The following is a 17,258-nucleotide window of genomic DNA, read 5'->3' on the forward strand; positions in this document are numbered from 1 at the left end:
CGGCGCACCGACGCCGTCGCCCGCCGTCCCGGCCGCCGCCTCGCCCCGGCAGCCTCTCCGTCCTCCTCCAGCCGTCCTCTCTGGCGAGCCTCCGGCCGCCTCGGCTTCCATGCAGCCGGATCCAGATCGGATCTAAGAAGGTTGACTTTCTTCTCCCCCCGAAATCCCCTAAGTCTTTTCTGTCAGTAAATTTTGTTGCATGTTCGTCGCACCACAACTTTGCATCTGTGGCTCCGTTTTTGGCGTGTAGCATACCAAATTGTTCGTCTCGACGAGTACATCATTTCATCTCATTGCATCATTTTCATTTAAGCCTATCTTGATGCCCGAAATGCTGTTGGAAGAGTGCTTCATAATGTTAGTTTCAGATTCTTATCAGAACATGCACTTTTGTCATTTTTGCCATGATTTGTGTGTGCATCATATGTACTTGAGCCCTACATGTGTTTTGATCTATGTCATGTCATCTTTACAGAGGTGCTTACCATGTATTTTTGTGATCAATGTGGTGACTAGCACAAGCATGCAAACTAGGCTTCGTGATATTGCTGATTTTAGTCCCTGTTCTGCTATTATTTTGATGTCATGTAAACATGATGCTACAGAGAGATCCATGCATATTTTGAGATACTTCAGTAAGGATGTTTTGAACATATGGTTATGATCTATCCATCCATGCCCCTGGTTGCAATTATGGAGTAGTCTAGCATGTCATTTTAGTGCTCTACTTTTGCTTCAAAATGTTTCCTGGCAGATTGTTTACATGTTATTCAATTTTGCCAAGGTTGTTGTAGTTGATCCGTGTATGCTATGATGTTGTTCTTGCCGTGTATAGTTTCTATGCCATGTCTTCTTGATGGATGTATGCTTAGTTTATCATGAAATGCTCTGTAGTGAGTGCATCGAGCTCGCGAAGGTGCCTTCGTAATTCTGATAATGCCATGCTCTGATACCTTCTTGCGACAAAACCACCATGCAGTTATGCCTCTAAGTCGTGCTTCGACACGTGAGAGATATAGCCGCATCGTGGGTGTTATAGACATCATGAGGAACGAGCATTTGAGGACTTTCCAAGGCAAGAGCGATATCGCAACCGCTATCAAGATGAAGAGCAACGATATGGAAAACTCAAATTCACAATGCCCAAGTTCAATGGAAGCAATGATCCGGAAGAATATCTCTCATGGGCATTGAAGGTCGACAAAATCTTTCGTTTGCACAACTATGAGGAAGAGAAGAAGATCGCAATGGCATCACTTGAGTTCCAAGACTATGTGCTCATATGGTGGGAACAAGTCCTTGAGCGCCGAGAAGCAAGAGGTGACCCTCCAATCACCACTTGGGATCAAATGAAGGATGTCATGAGAGCACGATTTGTGCCCACCTACTACAACCGTGATCTCTTCAACAGCTACAACTCCTCAAGCAAGGAACAAAGAGTGTTGAAGAATACTACAAGGAAATGGAAATAGCCATGATTCGAGCCAATGTCAAGGAAGATGATGAGCAAACAATGGCACGATTCTTGAATGGACTCAATCACCCCATCAAGAAGATCGCCGACTTCCAACCCTATTCCAACCTCATTGAGCTAGTACATCAAGCGACCAAGGCGGAATGTCAAGTACAAGATGACTTCAAGTACTCCTCCAAGACATACGGCTTCTCCAACAATCAAGCTTCAACAACTCCTCCAACATCTACGTCAACCAAGCCTTCTCCAAGCAACGACGACAAGACATCATACAAGAATCCTTCGTCAAGTTCAAGTCGTCTTCCTCCTACTACAAGCAACTACAAGCCGCGTGCTTCTTCCTCAACTCCGACCGAGGAGACCGTCAAGACAAGTTCACTCAAGTGCTTCACATGTGGCGGCCGAGTCCACAAGTCCTTCCAATGCATCAACAAGCGCACCATGCTCCTCAACGACGATGGCACCTACGACTCAATGAGTGAAGATGAAATAGAAGCTATTGAGCAAGTGGCCATGCACCGGTGCGTGAACGAGGATGAAGATGATCAAGTCTTTTGTGATGAAGATACGAACCTCGCTCTCGTTGTCTCCAAGGTCTTGACACTTCAACATCAACAAGAAGAAGACCAACGATGCCATATCTTCCACACCAAGGCAGGCATCAATGGAAGTTCCGTCAAGGTCATCATCGATGGAGGTAGTTGCCACAACTTGGCAAGCGAAGAACTATGCTCCAAGCTTCAATTGGTCAAGAGGAAGCACCCGCACCCCTACAAGGTTCAATGGCTAAGCGACACCGGCAATATACGAGTTGAGCATACGGTCCAAGTATCCTTCAAAATCAGTGCATATGAAGACACTTTGGAATGTGATGTGGTCCCAATGACCGTTTGCCACCTCCTTCTTGGTCGGCCATGGCAATTCTACCGTGGTGTCGTCCACAATGGGCATACCAATCACTATAGCTTCAAGATGAAAGGAAAAGAATATGTGCTACGACCTATGTCTCCTAGTCAAGTAATAGCCGCAAAGCAAGCCACCCACCATAGAGAGAAGAATGAGAAAGTGACCCACCCAAAAGTGAGTGAGAGCCACAAGCCAAACTTGAGCGCCTCTTCGCCTAGAGAGAAAAACCTCATCCTATTTGCCACCAAAAGTGAGATGAGAGAAGTGTGTGAGAACCCATCGAGTGTGATGCACTTTGTCCTTGTGTGCAAGGATGGAGAACCAAAAACTAACACCACTCACGAGCTACCTTTGGTGTTTCAATCTCTTTTGCAGGAATTTCAAGCTCTATGTGTCAAGCTCGGAAGGAAGCTATTGTTCTCATCCGCATACCATCCTCAAACCGACGGCCGAACGAAGGTGACAAACCAGACACTATCCACTCTACTTCGCGTGTTGATCAAGAAGAACATCAAGGAGTGGGAGGCGTGTCTACCCATCACCGAGTACGCCTACAACCGCGCAAGACATTCGACTACCGGCAAGTCCCCCTTCGAGGTCGTCTACGGCTTCAACCCGTTGTCCCCATTGGACATCCTACCTCTCCCTCTACAAGAGCGCACCAACATGGATGCGAGTGAATGAGCAAGCTACATCAAGAAGATGCATGAAGATACAAGAAACATCATCGAGCGCCACGTACATCGACTAGCAACCAAGCTCAACGTCAACATACAACCCATGATCTTCAACATAGGTGATCTCGTGTGGCTACACCTTCGCAAGGACCGCTTCCCCAACGAACGCAAGTCCAAACTACTACCTCGAGCCGATGGACCATTCAAGGTGCTCGCATGCTACAACAACAACGCCTACAAGATTGAACTCCCACGACACAAGTACAACGTGAGCGACATCTTCAACGTCAAAGACCTCTCGCCTTTCCATGGCGATGAAGATCTTGATCCGAGGTCGGATCCTTTCGAAGGGAGGGGAGATGATGCGGAGCATCCTTCCATCATCCCCATGGACTCTACATCAACACATCCACCCCCACAAGGACCCATGACAAGAGCTAGAGCACGTGCTTTGGAAACCGAGGTGAACTCCTTCCTACTATACTTGCATATGGACACAAATGGAACATGTATACTACCTCACCAAAATATGCTATGCATCCTTAGGTATGAAGTGGAACATCACCAAGGAGCTCAGGAGCATCCCCAAGGAGAAGGAGAACCACCCCAAGGCCATAAGGATCAAGAAGGAGTGCAGCAGCCGCAAAACAGCATGTCCCAGGTGACCACGTGCGCACGGGCCCCAGAGACCCCGTGCCCACGGACTACACAGGAACCCGGCGCTGGAGCACCCCGTGCGCACGGGCCTGTACCGTGCCCACGGGACCCCCGTGCGCACGGGCCTCCCGGGATGGCCGGCTGAGATTGGATCTTCGGCTTCCCTTCGTCTCCTTCAACCCCCAAGCCTATATATTTCGTACCTAGAGCCATGTTTAGGGTTAGCAAAGTATTGGATGATATCTTGGTGAGCTTTGCTCCATTACCTTCCCTCTTTGAGGATCAAGACCCCATTAGGGAAGAATCCTTGAGGATTTCAAGACCTCCATTGGGAGAAGACTACCACCAAGACCCCTCTTCCTTTGGATTTGGGATGAACTTTGCCATTGTATCTTTCCTTTGATTGTGTTTGAGACTTGTGGATCTTGTGTTGTTACTCTAGTGGATGTGTAATTGGGAATTGTTGGAGTGATTGTCCCTTTGTGTTCATCCTTGTGTTCTTGTGATTTCTCTCCATTTTCCCCCTCCAAGTGTGAAAAGGTCCTTCCTAGGGTTCTACCCTACATCACTAGGTGTTGGTCCGGCGAACGGATGGGAAGGAATATATGTGGTGCCGCTAGGGAGCGGCATGGACTGGATCTGACGTGGTGGACGTGCCCGGGCACGCCCACGCCCGGGTGCCCCTATATCCGCCCTACATTTGGGCTGAATACAAGGGGTACCGATCAGCCCGAGCGTTTCAGGACCATTTAAGCCATCTGTCTAGGTCTTTTTTGTGACCGGTCACTCGGTGACTGATCACTGACCGGTTCGTACGGCCGGCCATTTGAGGCGGGTTTGATGAGCCCGCCTGTAGATGATGTGCCTAGACTTAGAGCCAGCAAGAAGTGCACACACAATCACGTAAGAGTTTTATTGGACGGCTGAAAACACCTAGAATTGAAGGTCTATGAATGCGAATGGCCTCAGAGAGCTCCTAGGCTCAAAACAATCTCCAGAATGCCAATGCTACTCATCAGAGCATCTCCAACAGGCGCGCAACGCGCCATGCGCTAAAAGCTACTTTGTCGCGCGCGCTTTGCCTGGTTTTGCGGGGCCTGCAGCGCTGGCTCCAAGAGCCGCGCTAAAATGTAGCGCGCGCGCGCCGCTCCAGCAGCGCGCAAAAAATAGTTTGGCACATAGTCTGCTTCTATGATACAAAATGCGTACATCTAGGCTTCTCCAACGATATATAGTTCTACTACGTCCACATAGCCTGCTTCTACGATACAAAATAAACTGGCTTCTCCAACGATATATAGTTCTACTACGTCCACATAGCATGCTTCTACGATACAAAATAAAACCGGCTTCTCCAACGATATATAGTTCTACTACTACTCGTTCTCCGATTCAGACTCTGCCTCGGTGATGTCCTCCTCCGACGTCTGAGCATAAGCGTCAAGGAACCGCTCGTCGCGAGAGTCCCAGGACAACGCATCTCCTAGCGCCATGTTGTATTTAGCGACCGCCTTCCGTGTTCGCTTGTCCTCGCGATAGGCGGCTTGCTCCTTCCTCCTCTCCTCCCTCTCCGCCCTCCTCTCAGTGAAGAACTGTTCTTCGTTGATGATGTCTTGCGGGAAGCGTTGCCTCCACACCGCCATGGCTTCCTCGTCCATCTCGGCCAGGCTAAGACAGCGCTCCCACCTCCGGTGTTTGCGACGATCCTCGTCAGTGGTAAGCCGCGGGAAAGGCGCCAACTCATGTGCCTGCTCCCGCGTCGACACGTCGGTGAAGCTCATGTCCCAACGGGACCGTCGGAGGCGTCACGCCGCAGCGTCGTACACGCGCGTGCCATCCTGGGCAGTGTCGAAGGTTCCGAGGCCGAGGCGCACGCCGCCGTATGACTGAATTGAGGCGGAGTAGGTGTCGGACGGGCGCACGCGGACGCCACGGTAGCCTGAACCTCCCTGGCGGCGAGGCGGCATGGTGACGCGGTGGTGGCGTGTCGGCGGCGAGGAGGGAAAGCAGTGGAGAGAGCGAGAGAGAGCGGCAGATGGCACTGCAGTTTTATAGACGCGCGTGAAGCGGCGCCCCAAATCTAGCGCGCGAACTGCCGCCTTTCCCCCGGCGCACAATCGTTTTCCCCGCGCGCTTGTTTCCCGCCACCGCTGAAGCCCGCGAAACTGGTGGGCGCGCCTTAAAAAGCAGTTTTACCGCGATGCTCTCACAGGCCACCGCTTCTGTGTCTCCCGCCGAGTCTACCTCTTCCCATGGCTGAGGCTGAAAAAGGCCGAGTCCGCCTAGAGCCCGACTCCTCTTCCTTTTCAGCTCGGATTTGTACAGCAACTTCGATTCGAGAACGAAGTCGGAACCAATCCCCTACTCCATGGAGGACGAAGCTATAAAGGTAAACTGATCCCCTTGAGTTCCTCCTCACATCGCACCACGACGCCACGAAACTTAGCGCGCCGAATCGAGCATCTCGAATCCGCGTCCCATGGCGATCCACAGCGAGCCCTCTTCCTCCGATGCGAGCGGGAAGAAGGACTACTCCATGGCGATTCTGGCGAGAAAGAAGTCGCCGAACCGGCTGGTGGTCGACGAGGCTGTAGAAATTGTAGGATGGCTATAGAATTATTGTGTTGTATTGATCTGACCCGTGTAGGAGTATATATAGAGGTACAATGAAGGAAGAGAGACTTGGAGTAGAGGACAAGTTGTACATGGTTTAAACCAATTCTATCTCTAACACCTAATCTCTAACTTAAACATAATTATACTTCTAACATTCCCCCTCAGTCGTAACGGGAGTGAAGCGGTCGATGACGACTGAATTTGAACTCTTGTGCTTCCGTCGTCTTCTCCGCTGCGCCATCATCAACTGCGTCTCTGATGGGTCAACAGTTAGGGTGGTGACTGCGTCCCCTTCTGGTGCCTTCCTGCCTTCTCCTCTATTCCCTCCCGCAGTCACAGCGGGAGTGTCGTGGACGCAAGTGACGAGACGGACGCTGTTGACTGGAGTTGTTGCTGATGAGTTGCTGCAGACGTAGCCATTAATGTCGAGGTAGCCATTAATGTCGAGGTAGCCGATCATGGTGATGTAGCCCTGGTCGAGGTAGTCGTGGTCGATGGTGTGGTCGTCGTGGATGATGAAGCCGCACAAAGCCGGAGGCGCAAAAAAAACGCTATGACGGAGCTGCAGACATGGACGATGCACCTTGCGGATGTCAGAGGGTGCCGTCGGCGATGAGTCCACCAGTTTTGCCAAGACCGGAGGAAACCCATCGAGCACACGTCGGTTTTGCCAAAACCATATGGCCGTGTAGGGATCATCACTATAGTGACGCCATGTCGGTGCAGTCGTGCCGTCGTGGATGACGCGGTCGATGCCATCATCGTGACGCGGTCGTTGCCGTCGTCGTGGTCGCGTCTTGCAGAAAATTCTGTTAGAGGACGCTAGGTGTCCATCTTGTGGACAAGGTGGCGGCGGTGTGTTGATGAAGATGTTGGTGAAGACGACGTTAATGAAGACCTTGGCGATGAAGTGTCGGCGATGGCGTCACAGCAGCGTGTCGACGATAATGTGTCGCTTGAAGGCGTCCCTCGCGGCGACCAAGTGTCAACGTCGTGTCGCGCCGGAGAAGTCGATCAAGATTGCATCTCGTTTCACACCCGCCTGACGTGTGGATGGTGCAGGTTGAGATCGTTTCTTGTAGACGTGCTCGACGAAGTATATTGGCTTGTAGCCCGACGTAGTCGTACAGCTTGATGATGCGGCGCAGGGTTGGTGCAGATCATTCGATGCAGCGGCTCGTGGACGTACGCGGACAACTAGCTGGTTGGCGCTGCAGCGTGGAGTCCCTTGGCGAGGCCGCGGCTTCGGCGATGGCCATCATGTGCACCGGCTGGAATCCATCTGGGATCTGCGCATGTGTCCAAAGTCGATGAAGACAGCTGATGCTGATGAGGCCCAGCTGCATGCCCTCCCGTGATCGAGCGGCCACGGAGTTGCCGTGCGTCTGGATGATGTAGACACGTGCAACCGGGCCCTCGGAGTTGCATCGTTGAAGGCTTCAAGCTAGCCGAATCCAAACCAAGCCCGAGTCCAGATATAGCACGTACGTGCAGTTTTTGTGCATGCCATACAAGTGCATGTATGGCTGCATGGGTCGATGGAGGTGCTTGCCGATGAAGTGCAAGTGCCGGCTCCAAGGGAACCGATCTGCTCCCTGTCCGACTTGTCGACGCGATGGGTGGGTGTCGAAGCAGATCAAAAACAGATCGTATGCCTGGGCTGCCTGTCGCTTGTACATATCCCCGGCGTGCCGGCCGGAGCCAGAGGTCGATGAAGATGCGCTTGCGCAGATGCGCCGTCGGGCCGCCTGGACAGAAACCGGTGGCTGCTCTTCTGGACCGTGCGACCTGCCGCGTGTGCTCCGCTGTTGCACGAGTGTTGTGCTGGATTGATCTCACCGGATTTGAGGGTCGGGGAGAGGAATTTATTTGTGGCTAAAGAAAGAAAAATCAATCTAAGAGAATTTCGAATTGGAATTGTTCTAATCTATGGAATCGATCTAATCTATGGAACGATCTGATCTTTGCTCGATCGGGTGCCGCGCCCCCGGGGAGAGGGGATTAATCTCCCCGGGGGCGGCGCGCTGCGGAAGTGTGGTGGAAGGTTCCTAGGATCAGCGTCATGAGACAAACCGCTCTAATACCATGTAGAAATTGTAGGATGGCTATAGAATTATTGTGTTGTATTGATCTGACCCGTGTAGGGGTATATATAGAGGTACAATGAAGGAAGAGAGACTTGGAGTAGGGGACAAGTTGTACATGGTTTAAACCAATTCTATCTCTAACTCCTAATCTCTAACTTAAACATAATTATACTTCTAACATTCCCCCTCAGTCGTAACGGGAGTGAAACGGTCGATGACGACTGAATTTGAACTCTTGTGCTTCCGTCGTCTTCTTCGCTGCGCCATCATCAACTGCGTCTCTGATGGGTCAACAGTTAGGGCGGTGACTGCGTCCACTTCTGGTGCCTTCCTGCCTTCTCCTCTATTGAGGCCACCGGCGACGAGAACTCCGCCGTCGCTCTGCATCCGGACACCATGGACAGGCTGCAGCTCTTCTGTGGCGACACCGTCCTGCTCAAGGGCAAGAAGCGGAAAGACACGATCTGCATTATGCTTCCAGACGACACATGCGACAAGACCAAGATCCGGATGAACAAGGTCGTCAGGAAGAACTTGAGGGTCCGGCTCGGCGACGTCGTCTCTGTTCATCAGTGCCCGGACGTCAAATTCGGGAATCGCGTGCACATACTTCCCGTCGACGACACGGTCGAAGGAATCACCGGAAGCATGTTCGATGCCTTCCTGAAACCATACTTTCTCGAAGCCTATCGACCCGTCAGAAAAGGGGACCTTTTCCTTGTGAGAGGCGGAATGACAAGCGTGGAGTTCAAAGTTATCGAGACTGACCCTGCAGAGTACTGCATCGTCGCACCTGACACGGAGATATTCTACGATGGCGAGCCTGTCAGGAGGGAGGATGAGGAGAAGCTGGACGACGTCGGCTAGGACGATGTCGGTGGAGTCAGGAAGCAGATGGCCCAGATCAGAGAGTTGGTTGAGCTCCCACTGCGCCATCCCCAGCTCTTCAAGTCCATTGGTGTGAAGCCTCCAAAGGGCATCTTGCTGTATGGGCCACCTGGGACTGGCAAGACCCTCATTGCTAGAGCTGTGGCTAATGAAACAAGCGCCTTCTTCTTCCTGATCAATGGCCCGGAGATCATGTCGAAGCTGGCCGGAGAAAGCGAGAGCAACCTCAGAAAGGCGTTTGAGGAGGCCGAGAAGAACGCGCCGGCCATCATCTTCATCGATGAGATTGATTCCATAGCCCCAAAGAGAGAAAAGACCAACGGAGAAGTCGAAAGGCGTATTGTTTCACAGCTGCTCACTCTTATGGACGGGCTTAAATCACGTGCACATGTTATTGTTATGGGTGCTACGAACCGCCCAAATAGCATCGACCCTGCTCTCAGAAGATTTGGTAGGTTTGACCAGGAGATCGACATTGGGGTCCCTGATGAAGTTGGACGGCTTGAGGTTCTCCGGATTCACACTAAAAACATGAAGCTTGCTGAAGATGTTGAGCTGGAGCATGTTTCGAGGGACACTCATGGGTATGTCGGTGCCGATCTCGCTGCCCTTTGTACTGAGGCTGCTCTCCAGTGCATTCGTGAGAAGATGGATGTTATAGACCTCGAGGATGACACCATTGATGCGGAGATACTGAATTCCATGGCTGTCACGAACGACCATTTCAAGATTGCACTAGGGACAAGCAACCCATCTGCTCTTCGTGAAACTGTTGTTGAAGTTCCAAATGTCTCTTGGGAGGATATTGGTGGCCTGGAGGGTGTCAAAAGGGAGTTGCAGGAGACCGTCCAGTATCCGGTGGAGCATCCAGAGAAATTTGAGAAGTTTGGTATGTCTCCGTCGAAAGGTGTTCTCTTCTATGGACCTCCGGGCTGTGGTAAGACCTTGTTGGCCAAGGCAATTGCTAACGAGTGCCAGGCTAACTTTATCAGCATCAAAGGACCGGAGCTGCTTACCATGTGGTTTGGTGAGAGTGAGGCCAATGTGCGTGAGATTTTCGACAAGGCTAGGGGGTCGGCGCCATGTGTCCTCTTCTTTGATGAGCTTGACTCAATTGCCACTCAGAGAGGGAACAGTGTTGGTGATGCCGGAGGTGCCGCCGATAGAGTGCTGAATCAGCTTCTTACCGAGATGGACGGAATGAATGCCAAGAAAACTGTGTTCATCATCGGTGCTACCAACAGGCCAGACATCATAGACCCTGCCTTGCTTAGGCCTGGGCGCCTTGATCAGCTTATCTACATTCCTCTGCCTGATGTTGAATCCAGGCTCCAGATCTTCAGAGCCTGCCTCAGGAAGTCTCCCGTGGCCAAAGATGTTGACTTGAATGCTCTCGCCAAATACACACAGGGGTTCAGCGGTGCAGATATCACTGAAATCTGCCAGCGTGCATGCAAATATGCCATCAGAGAGAACATTGAAAAGGACATGGAAAAGGAGAGGAGGCGGAAGGAAAACCCTGAAGCCATGGAGGAAGACGATGTGGATGAGGTCGCTGAGATCAAGGCTGCTCACTTCGAGGAGAGCATGAGGTATGCACGCCGGAGTGTTAGTGATGCTGATATTCGCAAATACCAGGCCTTTGCTCAGACGCTGCAGCAGTCCCGTGGTTTTGGCAGTGAGTTCCGATTCCCTGACCAGCCGATGGCGGGTGCTACCGCTGCAACCGATCCTTTTGCATCCGCTGCCAGGGCAGCTGAAGACGATGATTTGTACAGTTAAATTGTCTGCTGTGCCATGAACTTAGCCTTATTTAGTAATTTCCTTGGTGTACTTATTTGTACTATGCTGGCATCTGTAAGAATGGGAAGACCTGCATGTTGTGATATATAAACTTTTTTTTTGAATTTTCTGTGATATATAAACTGAAGATTGTATCATCCACCTATAAAAAGCATTTCCTAGTCCCCGATTCCAGTCTGTGTGACAAGGATATATCTATTGACCTGTGCATCAAGGTTATTAGCATCATTGTATGTGATGCTTTTTTTTTCTTTTAAATTTACTAGTCCAATTACTTTCAGCGTCATTGCTAATAAACCTTCTGTTATACTGCCCTTTGGTTGTTGTTTTTTTGTTGCACTCTACTGAACAATTCCACAGACAAATTAGTTTAGCATTAACTAAACCTTTAGTGTGTCTATACAATGTACCAATATCAATTTTTGGATTCTCCAGCAAAGTAACTGAAATAATTTGCAAGGTAGAAGTGTTGATATTAGCCACATTCGCTGCCCTTGGCATCCGCTGGTGCAGCAGCTGAAGACGATGATTTATATAGTTGAATTGTCTTGTTTCGCTTGCTTATGCTGTCATCTGTAAGAAACTAGAAGGCCATGTACTCAATATTACGTTCATGTTCTGATATAATGAAGACTATATCTTCCACCTAGATGAAGGGGGGAAACATTGCCTGTCTCAACTATGGAGAAAGAAATACAAACCTTTGATGTCTCTGCGAATCCAATCTGTGTGCCAAGTATTGTTTAAATCATTTTTTTAGTTGAGCTCCATAACTATATTATCTTAAAACTAGCTATCAGAATACTTCTGGTAACTAATGATTAAGAGACTCATAGAGTGTATGACCATTGGACAGAGATGCCAAGATGTTAACAGGCTGGTGTTATTAATAGCATATCTCACATTTAATTTGCATTTCTTAATGTTTTACAATAGCGCATGCCATCTCTTCTGAAATTTTAGAGATACCATGAATAACAGGTCTTGAATCAGTTTGTCCTTCTGTACATATAATTTGATTGCATCGGGAACTAAGGAGAAGGACAAATATGACATACAGGCTGATAATGAACATATGTCCAAGTTGCTATTTTCAAATGAATTTCAGTCTGCAGGATCCAACCTATCACAAGAATCAATTTCCAATGATAGGATTTTGGAAGCAATGACTGCTCATGAACAGCTCAAGAACATGCTTGTAAGATTCTGCCCTCCCATTGACTGTCAAAAGTAGAATGTTGGTGTGCTGGATTTACTTTTGTTCATTGTGGATGAGTAGGCATCATAGTCTCTAAAATCTACAGTGCATTTATCTTAATTTTTTTATTCTCAGAAAAGTAACTGGATAATTCATGTTGATGTTGATCAGTTATTCATTGTCAGGCTAAGTTGGCTTACATTGAAATATTGATAGGAAATATAAAGGCCACATGAGAAGAATTGTTGTTTGGATGTTTAAACTACGAATGACCAAAGCTTTTGCCTTTTATAGGGAGAGGTCTTGTTCTTGGTAAGTATTTGCGCAGTAGCAGAGGCAATATATGTACTTTCCCTTGGCACCGACCTCAAGTTTTGGATTCTCCAGAAAAATAATTGGATTATTCATGTTGGTGTTGATTCGTTATTCATTGTCAAACTAAGTTGTCTTATGTTAAAATATTGATAGGAGGCATACTTGAGAACCCCTTCTTTATTGTGAACTTGCTGTTAATTTCCTCGATGTGATCTTCTTGTTTCGTTTGTAGGAATCTCATGCTGTCATCTGTAAGACACGGAAAGATCATTTACTTACTTTTACCTTCTTCTCATATAATGGTGATTGCCTTCCACCTGGACGAAATGAAAAAGAAATACAGCCTTTGATGTGCTACTGTCCTGCAGTCCAGTCTGTGTTAGAAACTGTTCTCCCTGTAGACTGTAGTACGTTTACTGCTCTAGGGCTGTGTTGAGCTGCTGGTTGGTTGAGAATGATCAGTCGGTCATACACTCAGTACCTGAATGTCAATGCAATGTATTAGCATCCGATCACAGGCAGGTGCAGTATGATAAAAGATCGGCATTATATCTTGAAAACCATGCCTGTGCAGCCTCATTATATCTCTGACGTACAGAAATATGTACTCCCTCTGTAAACTAATATAAGAGCGTTTAGATCACTACTTTAGTGATCTAAACGCTCTTATATTAGTTTACAAAGGGAGTAGCAGTTTGCAAGAATATCTCAGGTAAACGATGGAAAACAGGAGCCGGGCTTTTTTCTTCATGGTTTCAGGATAGCCTCCATACACCTACGGGAATCAATATCAGACCACCGAAATCAGGAAGGTAACTTGAAAGGGGAAAATGAAGCACTCACCAGGCAATAATGCAGTTCAACAATCTTTGAATTGCTGCAGTGTCAGCAGAGCATGATGATGAAAGACAGTTTCAGAAGCTATAGATGTTTAGCCATTGTTGTCCGTGTACATAGCCTGCAACACCAGCATTACCTTAGAGATTTGGTATCTTTGTGTCACAAAGAGTACCAATCTGTCAAATTCGTTGTTATTTTTCAGAATATCTGATTGCTGATTGATCCCTGCAATGCAGCTGGCTCTCAAAAAATGTCCAATAAATGGAAACAAACTGGTTTCTTCAGCCAAATTGGCATATGATTCTCCAAGTCTCCAAAAGCAAAATCATATGGTAACAAAAACATAACATCAACTACGATCACATGACAGATAGTTGGGACATGCATCAAACGAGTAACTAGTTCAGAACAGAGGCTTCCCAAAAGATGCACCAGATCATTGCTAGTATTTCAGATCGATCAGTCCCATGATGACACGGTAACATCACCAAACCAACTACGAACTAAACAATACTCCACCAATTTCCATTGAGCAATGCTAATTCTAGGTAAACAGCACCCAACTACAGCTGCCAGAGACTGAATCTAAGAGGAGGTGAACTTGGTGACGGCCTTGGTGCCCTCGGAGACGGCGTGCTTGGCGAGCTCCCCGGGGAGGACGAGGCGGACGGAGGTCTGGATCTCCCGGGAGGTGATGGTGGGCTTCTTGTTGTAGCGGGCGAGCTTGGCGGCCTCCCCGGCGAGCTTCTCGAAGATGTCGTTGATGAAGGAGTTCATGATGGACATGGCCTTGGAGGAGATGCCGATGTCGGGGTGCACCTGCTTGAGCACCTTGAAGATGTAGATCTTGTAGGTCTCCACGCTCTTCTTGCCCTTCTTCCGGCCCCTCTTCTCGCCGCCGCCCTCCTTGGAGGCGGTCTTGCCCGCCGGCAGCCGCTTCTCGGCCTTGGGCTTCTTCCCGGCGGGGGCCTTCTCGGCCTTCTCCGTCGCGGGCTCCTCCTCCGCGGGCTTCTTCCCCGCCGGCTTCTTCTCCGCCTTGGGCGCCATCGCTGCTCCGAGGGAGGGGGGAATGTGCAGGCTTGTTTGTGCGGGAAAGATTGGGAGATTTGGAACGAGATGTGCGGGAAGAAGGAGCGGGGCTGATGGGTTTATACAGGGAGAGGTGTGGGCGCTGATTGGTGGAGGGTTCGGTGGCTCGGATCCGTGATGTGGGAAGGTATGAAGCGTCCGATGCTGTTTCCATGGACGATCCTGATTTGCTGCTGTGGTCGCAAAAACGTGGGCGGGAATAACTTCTTCTTTTTCCTCAGACGGGGCGGGAATAGCTTTTTTTTAAGGGGAAGGCGCGAATAGCTGGTTTTTTTAGGGGGGATAGCTGAATATATTGATTTGAAAGAACGGGATTAAGCTTTTGATTTCGTTTTCTATATGAGAATGGAGCCAGGGGGCTCCCCTCTGCGTCCGGCGGTATGAACGTGCAACATTAAGGGCATCCACAGTGTTTAGAGGCTGGCTTGCCTCCAAGCTGGGACCCACGTCCTGCTGCTAGAGTCAGCTCAAAATTCCGCAGTGTATAACAAATATTACCAGCCCCTAAGGTGTCCCCACTATGTATAATATATTGATTACCAAGGGGCTCCTTTTCAACCTCTTTGACATGACACATGCATACTCTTCTTCTATGACATGTAGGGCCAATGAATTATTTTATTGCATGGACAGAGTTGGAGGCTGCCTCCAAGCATAGCATTGATGCTTAGCAAATTTGGCTTAGAGGTTGTTCTCACAGTGTATAGCGTCTGCCTTTATGGCCTTAGAGGCAGCAAAACATCACACTGTGGATGCTCTAACGGCTCCTCCACTAGCGCGGGCGCCTGCTCCTCCTTCCCTGCCTTATCCAGCACCATGTTGTAGTGATGCTCTTTTATAGTGGGCTAGACCCCGACAGCGGCGGCTCCTTCATCGGTGCGGGCGCCTGCTCCTCCTCCTTCGTCGCCACATCCTCCATCACGATCTCCGCCATGGTCATGGGGTCACCTTCCTCCTTCTCCTAGCTTGAATTCGGAGAGCTCATAGCGCCTCAATGCGGTCCTCGCTTCGGACGTCCATGACATGGACCTCCAATGTGATTTTGGCATCATGACTTGGTGAAAGCTTACTCCACCATGAACAAGCAGATACAACCATGGCTACGGTGGACAACAGTGCAAAGGGATGAGAATGGGCGGTTGGACGGTGGCTCGGGTGGTGGGAGAAGGGCTCGTAGTGGTAGGATTTTAGGAAGTGGTATGTCGTCTTAGATAGCGAGAGCAGACGGAGTAGTGGGGTTTAATGTTTGCAGTTGGACTAGGCTTACCGGTGGTCGCAACGACATGAATGCAGACAGACGAAGAGAGCTTCTCAATTGTCGCATCGGTCAAGTCAGTCGTAAATGTGAGTAGGCGTATAGTTCGTCAAGTTGAATGCTCTAGAGCGAACATCGTGGGAAAGTGGTTTTGGGGTGGCTAAAGGGTCTTTGAGTCTGACGTGTCGACATACGACTCCCCAAACCTTCCCCTCCCCCAGTTTGGTGTTGGTTTTCGGGATTTCAACGTCAGGTGCAGTCCGTGCGTTTTGGGTGAGTCACGTTGGATAGTGATTTCTACTATGCAACTTATTCTTCTAGACTCGTGTTGGGCCTTCAAGCACAAAGTTTTGTAGAACAATATCAATTTTCCCTCAAATAGATGACCTAAGGTTTATCAATCCGTGGGAGGTGTAGGATGAAGATGGTCTCTCTCAAACAACCCTGCAATCAAATACAACAAATCTCTCGTGTCCCCACCACACCAAATACAATGAAAAAATGTATAGGTGCAGTGGCTCGGCGAAGAGATGGTGATACAAGTGTAGTATGGATAGTAGATATAGGTTTTTGTAATTTGAAAATATATAACAACAAGGTAGCAAGTGATAAAACGGAGCACAAACAGTATTGCAATGCTTAGAAATAAGGCCTGAGGTCCATGCTTTCATTAGTGCAATCTCTCAACAGTGCTAACATAATTGAATCATATAACAATCCCTCGATGTGCCACAAAGAATCACGCCAAAGTTGTTATCTAGCGGAGAACATAAGAGGAAAATGTTTGTAGCGTATGAATTCACCTCAAAGTTATTCTTTCCGATCAATCTATTGAGCTATTCCCATAAGTGTCATGAACAGCCCTAGAGTTCGTACTAAAATAACACCATATGATACGCATCAAATAACTCTAATGTCACCTAGGTACTCCAATGTCACCACAAGTATCTGTGAGTCAATTATACGATACGCATCAAACAACTTCAGATTCATAATATTCAATCCAACACGAAGAACTTCAAAGAGTGCCCCAAGATTTCTACCGAAGAAAGTAGGACGAAAACATGGATCAACCCCTATGCATAGATTACGCCAATGCCACCTCGGGAATCCGCGAGTTGAATTCCAAAACATACATCAAGTGAATCAATATAATACCCCGTTGCCACCACGGGTATTCATATGCAAGAAATACATCAACTGTTCTCAAATCCATAAAAGTATTATATCCGATAACAGTAAAACCTCAAAGGTAAAAACTCAATTCATCACAAGAAGATAGAGAGGGGGGAAACACCATATGATCCAACTATATTAACAAAGTTCATGGTACATCAAAATCGTGCCAAACCAAGAACATGAGAGAGAGAGCGAGAGAGAGATCAAACACATAGCTACTTGTACATACCCCCAGCCTAGAGGGTGAACTACTCCCTCCTACTCATGGTGGCCA

At 48.8% G+C, this 17,258-nt stretch overlaps 1 protein-coding gene and 1 pseudogene across 1 annotated transcript; one reads left to right on the plus strand and one right to left on the minus strand.

The window, feature by feature from the left end:
- Positions 1-6,193: 6,193 nt before the first annotated feature.
- LOC119335657 lies at positions 6,194-11,087 on the plus strand (annotated as a pseudogene).
- A 2,759-nt stretch (positions 11,088-13,846) lies between these two features.
- Positions 13,847-14,592, minus strand: LOC119335668 (histone H2B.1-like). The gene has a single exon (XM_037607768.1). The coding sequence runs from the start codon at positions 14,506-14,508 to the stop codon at positions 14,047-14,049; it is 462 nt and encodes a 153-aa protein (XP_037463665.1). The 5' UTR covers positions 14,509-14,592; the 3' UTR covers positions 13,847-14,046.
- Positions 14,593-17,258: the final 2,666 nt, after the last annotated feature.

Source organism: Triticum dicoccoides, chromosome 1B (genome assembly GCF_002162155.2).
Source record: "Triticum dicoccoides isolate Atlit2015 ecotype Zavitan chromosome 1B, WEW_v2.0, whole genome shotgun sequence".
NCBI lineage: Eukaryota > Viridiplantae > Streptophyta > Magnoliopsida > Poales > Poaceae > Triticum > Triticum dicoccoides.

Excerpts from the sequence above, each read along its gene's own strand:
- LOC119335668 (XM_037607768.1), bottom strand. The coding sequence starts at position 14,508 with ATGGCGCCCAAGGCGGAGAAGAAGCCGGCGGGGAAGAAGCCCGCGGAG.